The sequence below is a fragment of the Ctenocephalides felis genome, unplaced genomic scaffold (genome assembly GCF_003426905.1).
Source record: "Ctenocephalides felis isolate EL2017-DRISC unplaced genomic scaffold, ASM342690v1 CF-g0.4_SCAFFOLD_01170, whole genome shotgun sequence".
Classification (NCBI taxonomy): domain Eukaryota; kingdom Metazoa; phylum Arthropoda; class Insecta; order Siphonaptera; family Pulicidae; genus Ctenocephalides; species Ctenocephalides felis.
This window is the reverse complement of record NW_020537324.1, coordinates 39,591,039-39,610,732: the sequence shown is the minus strand read 5'-3', so window position 1 is coordinate 39,610,732 and position 19,694 is coordinate 39,591,039. Positions and strand designations below refer to the sequence as shown.

Genomic DNA, 19,694 nt, shown 5'->3' with positions numbered 1-19,694 from the left:
GTTTATAAATAAAATGAATATAGGTAAGTTCTTTCAGGCAGATTCCTCTACTCACAATAAAAAAATGTAAAATATATTTTACAAGCATTAACATTGTCAGTCAGATAAAACACAGTCAAGCTAATTACAGAAGAATTATAATTCTATGGCACTTGTATATTGTGGTTCAAAATCTCAATTTTCCATGTTTAATAGTGCATAAAAATTAAAAACCTAAGCTTTAAAAATGTATTAAATCAAAAATACAAAAAACTCGTAAGTAATTATTGACTACTAATTAGCAAAGTACACATATTTTTATTCAGGTGGACAAACAAAAAATAAAATGTATTAGATTCATTAATGTATCTTCCTTATATTATATATAATAAATAATATTATATTTAGGTTTCATGATCAAAAAACGCGATTATTATAATTATTTATCCCATAATCCGCTTTCTCTCATACGTGCTTGAAAATATTTTTCAAACAAAACAGCACATTTATAATACTCAGTTTCAGGTAAATTGTATTGCTTACAATTGGAAACTATACGTGACATATCCGCTATGAAGAGTCTCCTAGTTACATAATAACCATTGGACATTCGGGTAGTGATAGTTTGCAAATCTGCAATAATAGGAATATAGCTTAATACACAAAAATAAACATAACCAAAATATATGAACAAATACATAGTACATAAAGATAATATAAATAAACATGTTTATATAAGTATATAATATATTTATAGATGCATATATTTGAACGCATTATAGATTCAAAAAATGCCAATTGTACTAATATAAGTAAGACTTTATTTAAAACTTTTGAAATATTTATCTTTTCTTTAAATCTGATTCATCCCACTCATAATAATCCGTCACGGATGCAATGCAACTATGCCAATGACCATTGTTACACCCTCCATTCGCGCTCCATTTTTCCGAAACGGCAAAATTGCCTTTTGCAAAAATGCCTCGTTCGAGTACGAACCGAATGATTTTTCAATCATACAAATCGGTTATTTCATACTGTCGAAAATGTCGAGGACACTTGTTTGAACCATATTCGTGATTTTTAAAATTAAAAATTTTGGTACGAAACCCAAAAAAATGACACAAAATGCGAATACATTATTAAAATCTCTATAAAACATATGATAAATTGATGTGCATATGTCTAATGATCATTTTTGACCGCCAAATGGAATTTTTAATTTTTTTTTATTGGAACTCCATAACCACTGAACCTGCCTTTCCAAAAATTTGAACAATTCTTCGTTTAGTCAATACAAATAAAATGTTTTTTGAATTATTCACATCGAACGCTTCGTTCTCTCAAAAACTGAATTACCATTTTTTTCTCTTTTTGCCTTATATCTTCAAAACGGCTAGACCTGTCTATACCTAAAAACTAATCAGCACGTCACCTTATCAATACGAATCGAATGTTTTTTAAATTATTCAAGTCGATTATTCCATACCATCGAAAATGTCGAGGACATTTGTTTGAACCATATACCCGAATTTTAAAATTAAAAATCATGGTACGAAACCCAAAAAAATTACACAAAATGTGTACACATGATTGAAATTAAATGTATAGCGTAGACTAATGAGGCACTGCTTCAAAATCAAGTATTGCAATAATAGAAAGAATGCAATATAAAATTCTAAAAATCATTCTAAACGCACTGTGGTACGTGACAAACTTTACAATACACAATGATCTGAAAAGGTTAACAGTCCAGCAAACAATACAAGAGCGTGCCTTAATCAATAGAAATAAATTAGAGACCCACCCAAACCCAATAGTTGCAGACATCTTAATACCGCATTACAATAGAAGACTGAAAAGGATATGACCATTCGATTTTATGTAAACTTAAGTAAGATATATCACTGGATTATCTTATATAATATCATACTTATTTGAATGTATAGTTTAGTTAGCTTATAGAAATTATTTTTGCATTTCTAATTGCTAAAATAAAGTGAAATAAAAAAAATGATTAAAATCTCTATAAAATATCTGATAATTTAATGTACATATGTCCAGTGAACATTTTTGACCACCAAATGGCATTTTTTGACTTATTTTTATTGAGATTCCCTAAAATTTAATCAGTTCTTCATTTTGTTAATACTAGTAAAATGTTTTTTGAATTATTAAAATAGGACGCTCCGTTCTATTAAAAACTGAGTTACTGTTTTTGGCACTTTTTGCCCGGATCTTTGGAACGGCTAGGCCTGCCTTCAATACCGAATCGAATATATTTTGAATTATTCAAATCGGTTGATGGGTGTTCCGGAAATCGTCGACGATTTTTATCCGCACACACACACACACTTACTTTTGTTAGCAATAGCCTCATCAGAGAAAATTGCAATTGGGAGGTATTAGAAATCTATACTGCTAGTAATGGCAATGTAATCATCTGGCAAATATCTATAAATAGAAACATTAGAAGACATGTGAAGATATCTAAAGCCATTGTGTGATAAATCTTTTGATTTATTGCAAACCTATTATTTTAGAATACGCTGATGAACATACTAAAGAGCTGATGGAAGAATAACCAAACCATAATAGCATCAAATCAAAGGCAATCTGTGCACTGGTGGAATGAAAGAAATCAGGTCTCTTCGTAAAAGTGCCATAAGAAAAGAAGGATCTCTCAGGTTCTAGCCTCACAAATTCTGCACAACTGGTAGTTGAATACAAACTGGCACGTCGGCTACTAAATAAAGCTATCAAAAATAGTAAAGTTAGGTGCTCGAAAGAGATTCTGGATGAAGTCGAGGAAAACCCATAGGAAAGGCCTTATAGGACTGTAATTTCTCGCCTCAAAAGCAAAATAGAACAAAGTAACTACTTTGTTCCCACGATAACCTAATTTAAACTACCAAGTAACACATGTAGACCTGAATAATATTCCACCTATAACACTGCAAGACCTGATGGAAGCTCGTCATCGGGTTGGAAATAGTAAGGCACCGGGATTAGATGGAATTCCTAATATCGTCTTAAAAACATCAATTATGACATCTCCGACAATGTTTCTTAAGCCTATAATACATGTCTAAGAGAAGGGGTTTTTGGAAAATGGAAACAACAAGGACTAGTGCTTCTTCTCAAAGGAAAAAAAACACCAGATGAACCATCATCTTGCCGTCCGAATGCGTGCTGGATACGGCGGGAAAAATTTTTGAAAGAATAATTTACCAAAAAAAAGTACTGTCTCGTAGCTACATTGGATATCAAAAATGCTTTCAATTCTGCAAACTGGGATTGCATTATGTATGCACTCCGTGACAAGAATGTGCCAGTATGCCTCTGCAATATAGTCGCAAGCTACTTTACGAACAGAATTCTAATGTACGATTCACGCGATGGTACAGAATAATATAATATAACAGGAGGTGTGTCGCAGGGCTCTGTTCTAGAGCCTTTGCCGTGGAATATTATGTATGACGGCCTAGTAGCATATGCAAACGATGTAGCCGTAGTAGTTGTCTCCAAACAAATTGATGAGATCGTAAGTCTATTTGACATAACTTTTAAAACTAGTTGGTTTGGTATTTAGCCTTGAGGCAAGTTACATGAACTTCCCGATATATTTAAATAATAGACTTAATTAATAAAAAATAAATTAATTTATGAGTCATTAAAAGTATTCCGAGTGGATTTATTACACATAATTGAAAACGAACGAACTCGGAGTATTTCTAAAAGCAAATTTTCAAAAATCATAATTTTATAATTGAACCAGTTTTCAGGACTTTAATGATTTATTTGTTCAAGACCAAGTACTCTCTCATTATACCAAGTAAATAGTCTAATTTTAATTTAACAAATGTCAAAAGAGTACTCATTTTCTCAAACTTTGATGAATTTTTAAAATCAAACTATTTGTCTTAAGGCCGTAAAAAATCAATAATTTTTATAATTGAACCAGTTTTCAGGACTTTAATGATTTATTATGTTCAAGACCAAGTACTCTATCATTATACCAAGTAAATAGTCTAATTTTAATTTTAACAAATGTCAAAAGAGCTACTCATTTTCTCAAACTTTGATGAATTTTTAAAATCAAACTATTTGTCTTAAGGCCGTAATATTTCAGTAAGTTCTATAAGACCATGGTAAAAAAATCCATAAAAATCGGCTTAAATTTTTTTTTTTTTCAACGGTTAATTACAAGAAAACGGCTCGGTAGATTTTCACCTAAAACTGATCAGTATCATTCCCAATTAATATCTTTCGAACACTTTTTGATTTTTTAAAATTGGTTCGGTAGGATGAGCTTAAACGTGGACGAAAAGTTTAACACTTTTTTTCAAATTACAAAGAAACGGCTTGGCTGATCGTCGCACAAAACTGACAAACGATAGTCTTCCCCGAAATACATCAAATGGCAATTAAATTTCTGAAATCGGTTCAGGCGCTTTTGAGAAAACGTCGATCAAAAGTCTAATTTTGACAAATGTCAAAAAAACTACACCAATGTTTGCAAACTTTGACGAATTTTTAAAGCTAAACGAGTTGTCGTAGGGCCGTAATATTTTAGTATGACCTAGAAAACTATGGTATCTACCGTCAAAAAAAAAATCATAAAAATCGTCGAATTTTTTTTTTTAAAAACGTTATTATAAGAAAACGGCCCGGCCAATCTTTACGAAAAACTAATCAGCACGATTCCCAACCAATATCTATCGAATGGTTTTTGAATTTTCAGAATCGATTCAGAATTCCGGGTTAAAACGTGGGCGAAAAAATTTTCACTTTTCTGCAATTTACAAAGAAACGGCCCGGCCGATCGCCGCACAAAACTCAAAGACGATAGTCCTCATCGAGATACATCAAATGGCTGTTAAATTTTTGAAATCGCTCCAGCCGTTTTGGAGAAAACGTCGATTTACGGCAAAAAATCTGTTCACACACACACACACACACACACACACACACACATACTTTTTCCAAATTTGGTCTCATTCGATTCAGAATGGCTTGAAACGTCGAGAAAACATAAAATTAGCCATTCGGATTTTTTCGTCGAGAAAACATAAACTTCTCCTTCGGGAAGTTAAAAATTAATCGCTGCACGAAAATAATGAACCTCCAATTAGCTCAACAAAAAAGTGAAGCTGTTCCTATCACGAGTAGAAAACCAATAGAGAGTGTGCGTCATTTCAGGAACTCTGCCTCTCTTAGTCTTAGTAGAAGAAAGATGGTCAATTTACCATCATCGAAGACATCAATAACTGAGCCCTTTTTTATTTAATTTATTTAATTTAGTTTTATAAAAAATCATTAAAATATAAGAAGTTAAAAAACTTTCAGAACAAAAATAAAAGATTGTATTATAGTAACAATCAATACTGAAAGTTTCGGTAAATAAATAAATCAAATAAAAAATATGAAGCTATGAAGAAATCATTTTTAACGGCGATTAAACAAAAATATAAACTTTAAATAAATATAAAATATAAACTCCAAATAAAATATTTAAACTTGAAATAAAAGTTACAATTCTATCAACAAATGTCAATAATCTTTATAGTATTTCAAATTAACAATGCCAACAAGCTTCAAATCAGGTTTGATTACGTATTTTGTATGTTTTAGAAGCTTTAAAAAAACAGTTAATTTTTATAGTTTTTAATAAACTGTCCTATACTATTAGTAAGCTACTGCACTCAAGAGTAGCATCGGCAACATATTTTCGAGTAATTGCAATTCATATTAATTTAATAACTTATGATGTAAGCTCCGTTTTAATGCAGGTTGCATAATGGTTATATTCCAAAAGATCACTACCTTATTCGAATCAAAATTACCGTGTTTATAGGAATAATCCTAGATCTCTGCATACATACATACATACATTCATACCAGCTGCCTAGTGAATCCGTGCGCTATACGGGGTTTACCTGTTGTTTTATTCAATTTATATAACAGAACAGAAATAATTGATCATATATAAAAAGGTTGAAACAAATGATTCTCTCATTACCACGATATTCTAGGTATATTGGAATATTGCAAATAAGTGAAAAAAAATCGTGTATTTTCTTACAAAAGAGTAATCATTTCAAAACAAATTATAAGGGTTAAATATTACAAAAAACATATACCGTAATTACGTTACAGTATTCTGTAGTCATTATTAACATCAGAAGCACCGCTAAATTTAAGCACTATTAAAAATAAAAGACAAAAATATTTCAAGTCTACTTTTCGAATTACGTTCACTGGCTCGGTTGTGTGAACCTAATTACGGGAGTCATGAAATGGACAATTTCTTGACAAATATATGCTCGATTTAAGGGGCACAACTAGTGTGAAATTTTCAAAAAATCGAATTTTTAATTTTTCCATATTTCGATAGCTTATACCTTTAAAAATAATATACCAAAATTTTCGATAATCGATATCTCAAATAGTTTTTGAGTCACAGCCATTTAAAGAGTATATATATATAGTATATAGTATAACGATCATTTAATCTTTAAACGCGTTTTTCTCGAAACAGCATTTTCCGAATTTGCTGCAGCGATTACTCACAAACAAATAATCCGATCACTATCAAATTTTTTTTACATGTTCTATATATAGTTCTCCGTAAAATGAACTATCGATTTTTTGATGGAATCGCAAATCGATTTTTGACAGTCCAAAAACGACCAAAATTTTGGGTAAAATTCGACTTTTTTTCAAAAAACGCCGTCATTTTGTCAATTTTTTTTTTCTTTATCGTAGTTCATTTTACAGACAATATTATCTAGTTTAACAATTTTTTTTTTAAATTTCATCCACGTAGAAGCTGTGGAGTGCTTTTTTTGATCACTGCAGCAGTGAAGTGCCTTTTTTTGTCGCGCCGTTGGAGATCGACGATAACTTAAAAACTAATTAATTTTTTTCTTCAAAAATGTTACTATGTATTCTTAAAACATGTATAAATATATTCCTAAAATTTTGAAATGATTGATAGAGTAGTTTTTTTAATATAAATTCCCAAAAATCACCTTTTTTATGCGTTTACACTTGTTGTGCTCCTTAACTATAGAACCAATCTCTTATTAATACTGATCAATAATTTCACAAATTTGAATCGATTAAGCTTGCCGAAAAGCTGAAAAACTTAAGGGGTTACACCAATATATTAGCCAAAAAAAACTAATGTTTTTGCAATTTTTTCGGGCAAAAGAAAAAGTAATAAAATCATGATATTAAAAATAGTTATTTATTGTACTCTGAAGTAACAAAATTAAATATAATGGTAAAAAAAATTAAAAACGAAGGTACCACGGCGTCCACATTCATTTCGGCGAGCCACGTCAAATTGGAGACACTCTGCGGCATGCAAAATAACTGCAACCATTTCAATTTTTTTCATTTTAGTTTTTAATACTATATTTAAAATAACATTTTAAAGTGTCCATCATAGCGGATTTAAAAAATATCGGTTTTTGTTTGGTTGGCGAGCACATTATTCAAAATAGTTGAATTTCAACTAAAAAAACGAATAGTGATTTGTTAATAATTAATGAATAAATTAACATATAGAAAATCCGTTATAATGGACACTTGAAATATAATTTTAAATACACTGTAAAAAATTCAAATTATTGTAGTTATTTTGCGTGCCGCGTTGTAAAATCGTGTTTCGAGAAAAACGCCTTTAAAGTTTAGAAATAAATTATAGATAAGAAAAAATGAAAAAAATGTCAGATTAATTTTTTTATTATTATTCTGATATCTTAGCAACATACATATGCCTTTTTAATTTTATAATTTTTTACTTATTTTCTTCCTTTGATGATTTTATATTAGAGCGTCCTATTTTTGGCGCATCCGTCAAAGACCGTTCGGCATGCTTAAGCCGTTTATAATCGACTTTAAGACAAATATAACATGTTTAGATGCCAATATTAATCTCCAAAACTATTATTATATATAAAATATTGCTTAGACCATCGTTAAAATTATCCCCAGCAATATCAGCCGCAATATAGTCAACCCTAATAGTCTAAGTGCCAGTGAACTATTTGACGAACCTGTTTTCTCAAAGCTAGTAACTTTTTTAATGATATTTTATTATCGGTTTATTAAGAAAGTCTGGCAGTCATTCCGCGATTGCGTCATCATCCCTTCAATTTTTGAAAATGTAAAAAAAATTGTTCATAACCTGCTCCCACAAGGCTCAAATTTTGTAAATGTATTCTTTTAACTGTTCAGAAAGTATATGTAAACAGCCAGCCCATTCTGACGGGTGCAAAGGTCTGCCAGAAGAGTACATAATAGTCACGACGCACAAGGGCGTCTGCGCATTGCCATACATAATCGGCTACATCCTTGTATTTAAATAATTTATACGCCACTTTGAAAATATCCGAAATACCAAACTCCAACTTTGTATCTCACCTTATAGCCGATATATCATTGAAAATATGCCAAAGTGGCCGCTTTTTCAAACTCACTTGTTGGCGTAACCATACAAGATATCGAAAAACAAATTACGTGATTCTACTCACATTGGCTTAGACCACTTAATGTAGAACAATTGATGTCAAATAATTGTTTATTATTATTTTTATTATTATTATTATTTATTATTAGCTAAAAAGCTTGTTTAATTACTTATTAGCGTTATTCGAAAGCCTATTGTTTTTTTTTAGTCTGCAAATATTGTTCAAATCAAATTTGTGAAACATTGAACAAACCAGAGCCAGTACACCCGCATGTTCACAGTATATTTCAAGCCTAATTTTTTTTTCCATTTTAGAAAAATCTACAGTGGTGTAACCCCTTAAGCAATGGAACCGTCACATTAACCCAACTAGCTAACAAGCCAGTACGAAATGGCGATCGGGTCACGACCGATGCATTCAAAAGCTTTTTACGGCTTTAAAAACTGATTAAATTAAATTCGAAAATCCTGCTATTTTGTTAGGATTCAAACTATAATTGATGTGCTAATGTATAAAATTATTATTTACCGGCCGTTTTCTCATTTTGCGATCAAAATGAATAATGTACGATCCCGGAATAGTGTACATTTACCTTAATGCCTGTATCAGAAGAATATTTTACACTGTCCCCCGTAAATAATTATAATAAAAATAATAAAACAAATGCAGCATTTGTACCGTGTATAAAATATAAGGTCATTGAACTAATTTCTATGTTATTCTATATTATGGAAAATATTTTTTAGCCAAAACAGATATTACAGCAGTTCAAAGAATGAGATTATATCGCCAGCGAAAAGTAAAAACATACCATCAGTCAACGAATGTATGTTAATTTTAATTACATGAAGTTCTTCAAACACAACTATTACATGACGAGTGAAGTTGCAAAAACAATATTTGTTTAGGCGTTGTTTAACGTAATCCACTGTGTGAACAAATATTATAGAAGTTATTAATCAGATATTACTTCATTTCTCTAATAAAAGTTCATTTCTAAATGGTAATTACAATGACAAACGGATCATGTCATATTTGGAGTATGACTTTAATTACATTATTGTTTTTAAATTGTATACAAATTTTTAATGCTATTATAAATATATAATTTATAATTTATCATTATATAAATGTGTATAATAAATATATATGCATCACGATTGTTACCATATTACTAATAAACATTATTCAAAATTGTTATATGATGTATTTATTTTTGCTTAAATGCCATCTTGTACAGTAGCAAATAAGTTTTATTTCAATCGCGTGTGAACCTTACGCGCACTCTTTTTTTGTTTGTGTAATTCTTTCTTTTGACATGTCCTATAATATACTCTGTATAAGTTTGGATCGTAATTGTTCTTATATTGGCCAGACTTGTCAGAACTTAAATAAAAGACTCAGACATCATGAATTACAATGCGGAAAAATAGATGACAAAAAATGTAAAATAAGCTTGTGGATCATGCTAATATCAACAACCATGAGCTTGATTTCGATAATCCCCAAATCTTATTCCACGAAAAAGATTTATTTAAACGGAGCATGGCAGAATCAATGTTGATAGTTCGGACCAACAGTAGCGTAAATTCGACACAAATATTTTGCATACGCGTACTTCTTTTGTTTACATTATAATAATATCCACCCTTGTCCCTTCATCCTCGACACTTAAGATTAGCTTTTAAATATTTTTGTATATTTTCACACATTTAGTACTGTGTCAAGCATTCTAAGAGAAAGTTGGTGTATTAGTTTTATAAATTAAATATAACTTAAATAAAATCTATATATATATAAAAGAGGATCGCTTTATATGGTAACACTTATAACTCACGAACGGCTGAACCGATTTAGATGAAAATTGGCAGGGAGGTAGTTTAGAGCCAGGAGAAACATATGAAATACTTTTTATCCCGTTTTTCATTCTAATTCAAAATTAATTGTTTATAAACTGTCCATGTAGTTTATTCAATCTATGATACTATCAATGATTTCATCCATGACATTTACATTCGATTGTCAACTGTCATTCGGTGTTTCTGTTTTGATACAAATATGCATTTATTATTATTATGAATTAACATGCATTTTTTAATCACCACTATTTGAAAATTATTACGTGAATAATATAATTTTTTTAATCACGACGAAAAATTAATACGAAGTGGCAAATATATTAATTCTTAACTAGCTGTAAGTGGAATTCTGTCTTAAGGCAATTAAGGCATCGTGCCTTAAGGCAAATTGCTGGAACTTCCCGTACCAAAAATATTTTTTTTTTAAAAACGATTAACATTTTTGAAAAAATTTTACTTCGAAAAAAGAAGATGTTTGAGAAACTATAAATTGGACAAAAAATTACTTTTTTTTAAAAAAAAATTGTATTAAAAAAAAAAATTTTTTTTTTAATTTCTTTTTTTTTTAAAAAAATTTTTTTTCTTTATTTTGACATATTTTGGAAGATCTAAACTTTTTTTCAAAGCAATCGTACTGCTTTAACTGCATAAAGACAAAATATCAAAGCGCGTAAGCGCCGCGTCGCCGTCTAACGCGTAAACATACTTATTGTTAAAATCTCTATAAAATATCTGATAATTTGATGTGCATATGTCTAATGATCATTTTTGACCCCCAAATGGCATTTTTTTTACTTTTTTTATTAGATCTCCGAAACCGTTAGACCTGCCTTCATGAAAATTTGACCAATTCTTCATCTTGTCAATACAAGTAAAATGTTTTTTTAATTATTCAAATCGGACACTCCGTTCGCTTAAAAACTGAGTTAGCATTTTCGGCACACACACACACATACATCCATTTTTTCTAAGGTATGCCAAAATGTTCAGAAACCTCTGAAATATAAAGATATATAAAAATTTTCATTTTCGATTTTTTTGCGATTACTATAACTTGCCCTACGGGAAGTTAATAATAGCAAGCGATGCTAGATGGACGATGGGGAAATTTATTTCTTGAAAATGGGAATGTAATTATTTATATACTTAGGTATTTATGTATATTTGTTTATACGTATTTAAATAGAGTATTTGAGGTGTTTATATTCCATATATCAGCAATAAGTATAATCATCAACAAATTAATAAAAAAAAAATTTTGAAATATAGTTTCTTAACATAGCCTCAAAATTTGTAATAAACATGTAAATAGTTATATATTAATTGTTGTTAATTCATAATTTCTTTATACATATCTTATAAAATGTTTCAGGTGCTTACAACAAATTGGCATATATATTATCAGCAAATGTGCTTTGATTGGACAATAAAAGGCTGAAATTACTTGGCTACCTTATGTTAAATATAGTGATAGAGTATTAGTTCTTCGTTTTCATATATTATAACCCAGCTATAAACCTTACGGAGCCCCAGACCTTTCCAACGAATGCAAAATCGTCGAATTCGGTTTGTGCATTCTGGAGTTATATCGCCAGAAAGAAAAACCCAACTTATTTTTATATATAATATATACATATATATATATATATATATATATATATATATATATATATATATATATACAGTCGGTCAAGTAAGAGCGTGGCCGACTTTAACGACAGTTAATGAAAGATTTCGGTCTAGTTCTTTCGTGAGCCGATAAAGTGATGCATTGTCCTTGATGCATTGTCAAAAAAGGTTTAGTTGCAGTTAATCTTTTGAGAAAAAATTACGTTAAACGCCATGAGTGCTAAGTTACGGGTCGCGCTACGAGGCTTTGCCCTTTTGCATGCACCTAAAAGGTACCCAAATGTAGCAATCAGCTGCTGCTAAACATACGAGAAAGTTGAAGGCATTTGTACAGAATTCGATACACCTATATAAAGTTGCTAAAAAAGTCGATGATTTATCAGAACGTGGTTCAAATAAAAAAAAAGAAAAAAAACAGTGAATGGGTATTTGCGGAATCCTGCTTTAACACTGCAGCAAGGACGAGCAAAATTAATGGCAAAATGTTTAGAAATATCTACAAAAATATCTACAAAACTATCTGAACCTTTCTTCGTATTCATGATCTGAAATGGCGCAACACAACGGGGAAGCCTCTGACGACTGAAAAACATGTGCTTCTTTTCCGCTTGAGCACATGAAAATATTGTTAGAGATTTTGAAAATGTCATTTTCACTGATGAAAGTTCTATATGAGCACGTACTGCCCTCATCGAGCCGTTAAATTAAAATACGAGCCGTTAGACTAAAATAATCCGTTAAATTAGTAAAAAGCAGGCGTCGGAGATGCCAGGCAATTGTCGACTCCGGTGGTGACTGGACACATATTGACCAAAATTGCATCCTTGCTTTTAACGTATACAATGCATATATAAACATTAAAGTTACATAAAATAATTATTTTTATAAATTAACCCGGCCACGCTCTTACTTGACCGACTGTACATATATATATAAGTCGTATTAATTACTTCACTTATAACTCAAGAAGGCTGAACCGATTTAACTGAAAATTGGCTTTGGTAAAGTTGGTAAAAGTTGGTAGTTCAGAGCCAGGAGAAGGACATAGGATACTTTTTTTCCCGTTCAACTTGGAATATCAAAACGCAAATGACAGCTATGTAATCACGTATGGATGACAATTTGATATTTGTAGGGTATCAATAATAAAATTATTTATTTTAAATAAATAATTAACAATTATAATATTATGATAGTCCCATTGCCCATTCGTATAAACAGTGAAGCAAACTATAAAACTCAGTATGGTTGACAAATCATATTTTTCTCAAACCACGATGCTCTGAAAGAACTCATTTGTATAATTATATACTCATTGGTATTTATAAAACATTTTCTAGATTATATTATTTATTTATTTTTGTTATTTAAATTCGGAACCTAAATTTTGAATCGGTCAAAGGTACATTTTGTCGAATAACTTATTGCCAGTTATAATGTCCCGAATTTATCGAAGAATGGATAGTAATATATAAAGATCCACGACCGAAGTGTCAAAAACCAGTAAATCTAAGCATTGTTTAACAACACTTTTTGAAAGTAAAGGGAAAAAGATGTATAACCAGCTATAACCTTGATTCTTATGACTTTGGTATTGGGAGATAAATGGTAATCTTTAAAAATCCATAATAAAAGTATTTTCTTCCGTTGGTAGTTTTTTAGCAATTAGTTAAAAATGTAATTAATTTGTAAAATACCTTTGAAATTAAAATATGACATTAGACCTGTTTGCCATCTGGCCATTCCAAGTTACCCCCTTATAGGGTAAAAATCTAGATAAAAATTTTTTGAAAGACAGCAAAAAAAACAAAATTATGAAGTAGCTGGTAGTTTTACTGAACGTAGTCAGATAATTGTTCGTTTGAAATGTGTCATTTGTTGTGATATAATTGGTTTGATTTTCATAATAAAATTTATATTTGCTTAAAGTCAAATTGGACCTTTGTGCCTTGCCCTGTTCTACATATATACTTTTTATTAAATTTTCCAGAATCCAAAAAAAAATTTTGAAAAATTTGAAACGCAATCAATAATCGATTAAATGGAATTTGTAATGACTATATAAGTCGAAAGACCAAAAAAAAACTTGGAATGGATTATGCCATGTTTTCTATAGAAAGTGTATAAAACTTTCAGTTTGGTTGTATTAATAAAATATAGACAAACTAATGGGGTTTATTGTTTCTATAATACCTCATTGTATAATATATTAGTATATTATAGCATTCAAACAACACATCCTTACACAAAGTTTTTTTTTTTTTGATTCTCTAGAAATTGTTTATAAAATACCTTACTTAGCAAAACGTTTGCCGGGTCAGCTAGTAATTATATTATATATATATATATATATATATATATATATATGATTAATGGGCCAATTCTGCCATAAAATAGACCAATGTTATAGCAACGCTATGTTATGTTGCTCTTTTCATATAAAATGGCTCTAAAAAGTGTTAAAATGCCAAGGATTTGCTGTAGTCAGGCTAGAAAACTATAAAATCTATATTATCTAAAACTATAAATCTATATAACTATAAAATCTAATTTCTCGCATATGTTATTATAACATTTCATAAAAATACACTTATAAGATTCTTCTTTGGCGTTCGTTTTCTAGGTTATTTTTATATCTTAACTTTTATTACTACTGCTAGCACATTGCAGAAATAAGAAAATCATTTGTTTCTTTGTTTTTATCTATGATAAATATTTCTGTGATATAAAATCTTATAGAAATACGAGTAAACCCGATATCACACGGTAGCTCAAAATAACGCGGTACTTTTAATGAGCATTATACGGGGATTACCTGTATATTAATAAAACATTATTAATATAATAGATTAGATATATAATTGGTTATTAAATTAATAACATTTAAAGTGTCTCGAATGAAATGTTACCGATGCACCTATTATGTTATTATTATTATTATTATTATATTATTATTATTATTATATTATTATTATTATTATTATCTTATTATTTCTGATATTGTTATTTTGTTATATTTGTTATTATCTTTCACTTATTGTTTTTATTCTACTTTATTGTTTTTCTAGTATTATTTTTATTATTCAAAAATTTTACTTATTTTACTCATTAATTTTATAATTATTATTATTTGCTTTTATTTTATATTAAATCAACATACTACGGATATCATTTTATTGAAAATTCTATCCTTTATTTTGTGCTCTTTTTATTAAATTTATATAATTGTTCATTACTGTTACTAGATGTTAATTATTTAGCGGTTGTAACACATATAGTAACTAAAAAAAATAAAAAAAAACTTTCTCCTACCGTATATAATACCGTAGCTTTCTACTATTATGATAAGTTATGAAAATCACAATCAATATCAACATCAGTAAATATTAGAGCTACGTATGAATTTAAACCGTTTTTCTGTTAGTTTTTCAAAGAGCAAGGACTCCACATAAATATATACCCGCAACCACAGAGAAGACTTAAAAGAAATTCATGAGGGTACTTTATCTGTTGATTGATAATTTCGAATATTTAAGTTATAATACCATTGATAATTTTAAACTTGAAATTAACCTTTTTAATGTTTTATATTTTTTGTTATTATTTATATTTATATTTATTTTTTGATAAAAAAACTATTAGTATATGATAATGACTTTTACTAATAATAGCTTTTATTTTTTGTTTGTTTTGAAAGTTTTCAACTTCGAAAAAAATATCATACAAATGAATAAATGTAATTAATAATTTAAGTTAAAGTATAATTATTCAAATAATCAAACTTTTTGTAATCTATTTATGTACATTTATCAAGGAATTATGATAAAAAATGATTATTTATATAAATGAAATTCTACTGTTAAAAATTTTGATCTGTTATAATCTTACAAGTGTAATCTACGGAATAAAGCAGTTTTATTTTATTCACTTTCATACTTTTTCTAAAAGTCACAAGTTTTGGTACATATAACTTATATAACAAGTACATATGTCAAGCATTTTAATTACATTTAACAAACTGTATTTGTTTCCAATATCATGTTAGGATAGAAAATTTTTGGAAAAAACGCTATAACTCTTGGATTTACCGTGAGATACAGCGGATACTTTTCGATAATGGTTATATCCTGGTAAGTAATGTAATAATAAAGAATTAAATTTTACAAATCAAAAAGTTATAATAATTTTATTATTATTAATTAAACCAGTTAATTGATTATCTGTGAAATATTTAGATAATAAATCATTGCCGTCAAATTTTATAATAAAATGTTTATTATAATATAATTATATTAAATGAATAAAAAATTAATCTCACCCATTGGATATTTAATTTTATCATAATAATCTGATGCTAATTGAATATCAACTGGCTCTAAGAAAGGCCACGCCCAGTCCTGTTTTTTAACAGCAACAAGAACCTGCTTCAATGCCACTGCCAATTTATCGGGATCGGTATTTTCTTCTTGAATTCGCCCTGTTCTAGGGGTTCTCATAAGTGGCCTCCAACCAGTTTCATTTAAACCAGGTATAGACTCCACAGAAATGCCTTTTACCTAAAATGTCAAAGTACTAAATAAAATGAACATGAAAAAATCCATAATTACTTGAAACATTAAAACTCTTACGCCTTCTATGAAACATGTCAATCCAGGTAAGATTTTTAGAACATCCTTTTGTCTATCAGCAACTAGTTCCTTTACAATCTGAAAAATATGGCAATTATGTCTTAGTACATTTATGTATACACCTACTGATATAAATCATAAACCTGGCAATTATTAATGCTAATTAATAATAAATTATTACCACTATACGCATTTTTATTTACTGCAGCCCAAATTTCAGCAAAGTGTCTAATGTTTTTAGAATACTTTATATATATATATACTATAAGCGCACGTCTTTAATATAAGGGAGATTTTACACGAGAATATATTTTTTTTGAACTATTAAAAATAAGTACAGCCAATAAAAATACAATGTTAAAAGTCCTCATCGGCTTTACCTCCGCGATTATTTTTACTCAAGGTCACAGGATCAAAATTCTTCTTTACCTTATTTTCCTTTAAAACTATATTTAATGTCAGACAAACTTGTTTGAAATATCTGTAAACTATAAAATTCTCTACAGAAAATGCAATTGAGATTTATTCCACATTTTGGATCAAACCGTTCCATACAGAAACAGATATTAGTTTATGTGCTTAATACAATAATGTAATAATGTTCAGCACATTATTCAATATAAATGTACAAACTTGCTGGTAGGTGTTGCTCAAGGAAAAGAAGGTTATTAGAGGCACTATAGCTTGATACTTCAAAGACTCATTAAATTTTTGCTAAACAGAAACCAACTGATAAATATTTATATAAATTACACGTTCGATGACGTATAAAGGGTGTATATTATAAAGTGTATGAATTTTTCAACTTTTCAATATCAATCTCACGAACAATGATTACAATATCTCACGATCGACGGTTCTAACGAAAAAATAATTCTAAAAACATTTTTTTTACAAAACTTTATAGTTTCAGTGGAATATGGAGAAAACCAGAATCTTGTACTTTTAGAACAAGTTTTGGAAGTCGAATCGGTCTTTGACACTTATTTAATGGCTTATTTAATGCCCATATCAATATTCAGCTCTATGCAAATTATTTAAAAATTACTGTACTACAATTCGAAGAACACATTCTTAAAAGAAAAATTATCGAAGAATCATTTTTAACTAGTTTTAACGTTAAAACAATAAATAAACGCAATGAACTAAACATGCTGGGCAGCCTGGGCTACTCAAATCTGTTTTATTGACATAGTATTTACAAACTTTTCACAAAACAATAAAAATGTGCCAAAGGATTTGCAATTAGTTCTATACATGTGTAGAATCTTAGTAAAAATATTCACAAAAATAACACAAAACTATTTGTGTATGGCATCGAACCTTAAGGCAAGTTGCTGGAACTTCCCGTACCGTAACAAAATATGTTCGAGAAATATTAAATGTTTTCATATAGATTATTATAAATACTTAACATTGTCTAATATTTATAAGAGTTATATAAACTGAATTGCAAAGTTAAAATTATTCATTTAAAGAGTATAAGTGAGCTTTAGAACTTTAGCCAGAATTAGAATTAAAATCGAAATTATTTCCGATATACAACAAAAAAATTGTTTTTTTTCCAAAAGCAATTACTTTTTAAAACAAGCAGGAAGTTTTTTTAATCATTCAAATCAGATGCTTAGTCCTCTCAAAAACTGCTATTTTTAGCTCGGTATTACCGAAACTGCTGGACCTGCCTTTGCTAAAATCTAATCACCACTTCTCCCCGTCATTACGAATTGAATGTTTTTAGATCATTCAAATCGGATGCTCGTTCTCTTGATTTCTATTTTATGCACTCTTTGCCCCGTATCTCTGAAACGGCAAAAACTAATCAGCACATCTCCCTATGAATAGAATCGAATGTTTTTTGAACCATTCAAATTGGTTGATCCGTGCGCCTGAAAACGTGGACAAAATTTGTATCCATACATACATACACACACACTAACATATCTATTATTTTGAAGTATGCCAAAATGTTCAAAAACTTTCAAAACCTGAAGAAATGTAAAATTTTTTAATTTCGATTTCCGATCGATGACAACAACCCATATATTACACACTATCTATTTGTGATTTTTTTATTTAATTACAAGTATAATATTTATATTACATAGTGTAGTGCATTACCATATCCTGCTACCATAGATAATTGAATTTTCTGTTTTAACACTAATAATAAGATTAACTAATTATAAGAACTTTACACACTTTATAATTTTTCCCAATTCAATCATTTTAGTTTTGAAATTTTATTTTTAGTTTCCACTGAATGACGCCGGAACGTATGGTAGTCACATAAATTTTTAAAAGAAATTTATGTTTTTTATTGATATCATGCCCGATATTAGACAATATATATATATATATATATATATATATATATATATATATATTTTTTCTGTAACTATGTATGAATGGTTAATCCTCCTAAACTATAATTCGGATTTTCATGAATCTTCCTGAAGTTTGTTCGGGAAATTTTCTATAATTTTTAGATTCATAAAAATATAGTTAGATTGCAGAAATAAATGGAAAAAATTACAAAAAACCGCTTATAATTGTTTGCCCTTGAAAATATTTAAGGCATGGTTTGACATTAAAACAAATGAAAACAAAGACAATATTAAAATATAACATATTTATGATTATGAATAAGAAAAATGTAATGACTACATTATTATTGCCAAAAAGCAGCTGAGACGTGCCAAAAAATTAAAATAATATAAGATTTACAGTCAACATCTGATAGGTGATGCAGCCTGCGCATGCGTCTGTCAGTGACCGCACATCAAACTTAACCTATAATTCACTTTGACTGATTATTATTTTTTAACTTTTAAATGCAGTCGTGTTTTGCCTTATTTTACTAAATCACGATACAAAAATAATTTACTTATTCATACAATTATTTAGAAGTTTCATTGTGTCAAAAATTCATATGTTTGGCATTGGATACGAAATAATTATTCAAGACAATTGAGCATTTTGAGTCTGAATATATTTAATGTGCTCCAATTTGCATGAACTTTTGGAATTATGTTCATCTTACTCTCAAGTTTAAAAGTAAAAATAATTTAGAATCATTTGCCACTTCCCGGGGGGATGACATCCCTTTTCAGTGGTGCAAT

The 19,694-nt window shown here is 29.0% G+C and overlaps 1 protein-coding gene across 1 annotated transcript; it reads right to left on the bottom strand.

Moving 5' to 3' along the window:
* Nucleotides 1-356: 356 nt before the first annotated feature.
* LOC113367216 (histone acetyltransferase KAT2B-like) lies at nucleotides 357-16,768 on the bottom strand. Its single transcript, XM_026608846.1, has 4 exons — nucleotides 16,757-16,768; nucleotides 16,576-16,653; nucleotides 16,266-16,503; nucleotides 357-612 (listed from the first exon to the last, which is right to left on the bottom strand). The coding sequence occupies exons 1-4, from the start codon at nucleotides 16,766-16,768 to the stop codon at nucleotides 419-421; spliced, it is 522 nt and encodes a 173-aa protein (XP_026464631.1). The 3' UTR covers nucleotides 357-418.
* Between the last annotated feature and the right edge of the window lie 2,926 nt (nucleotides 16,769-19,694).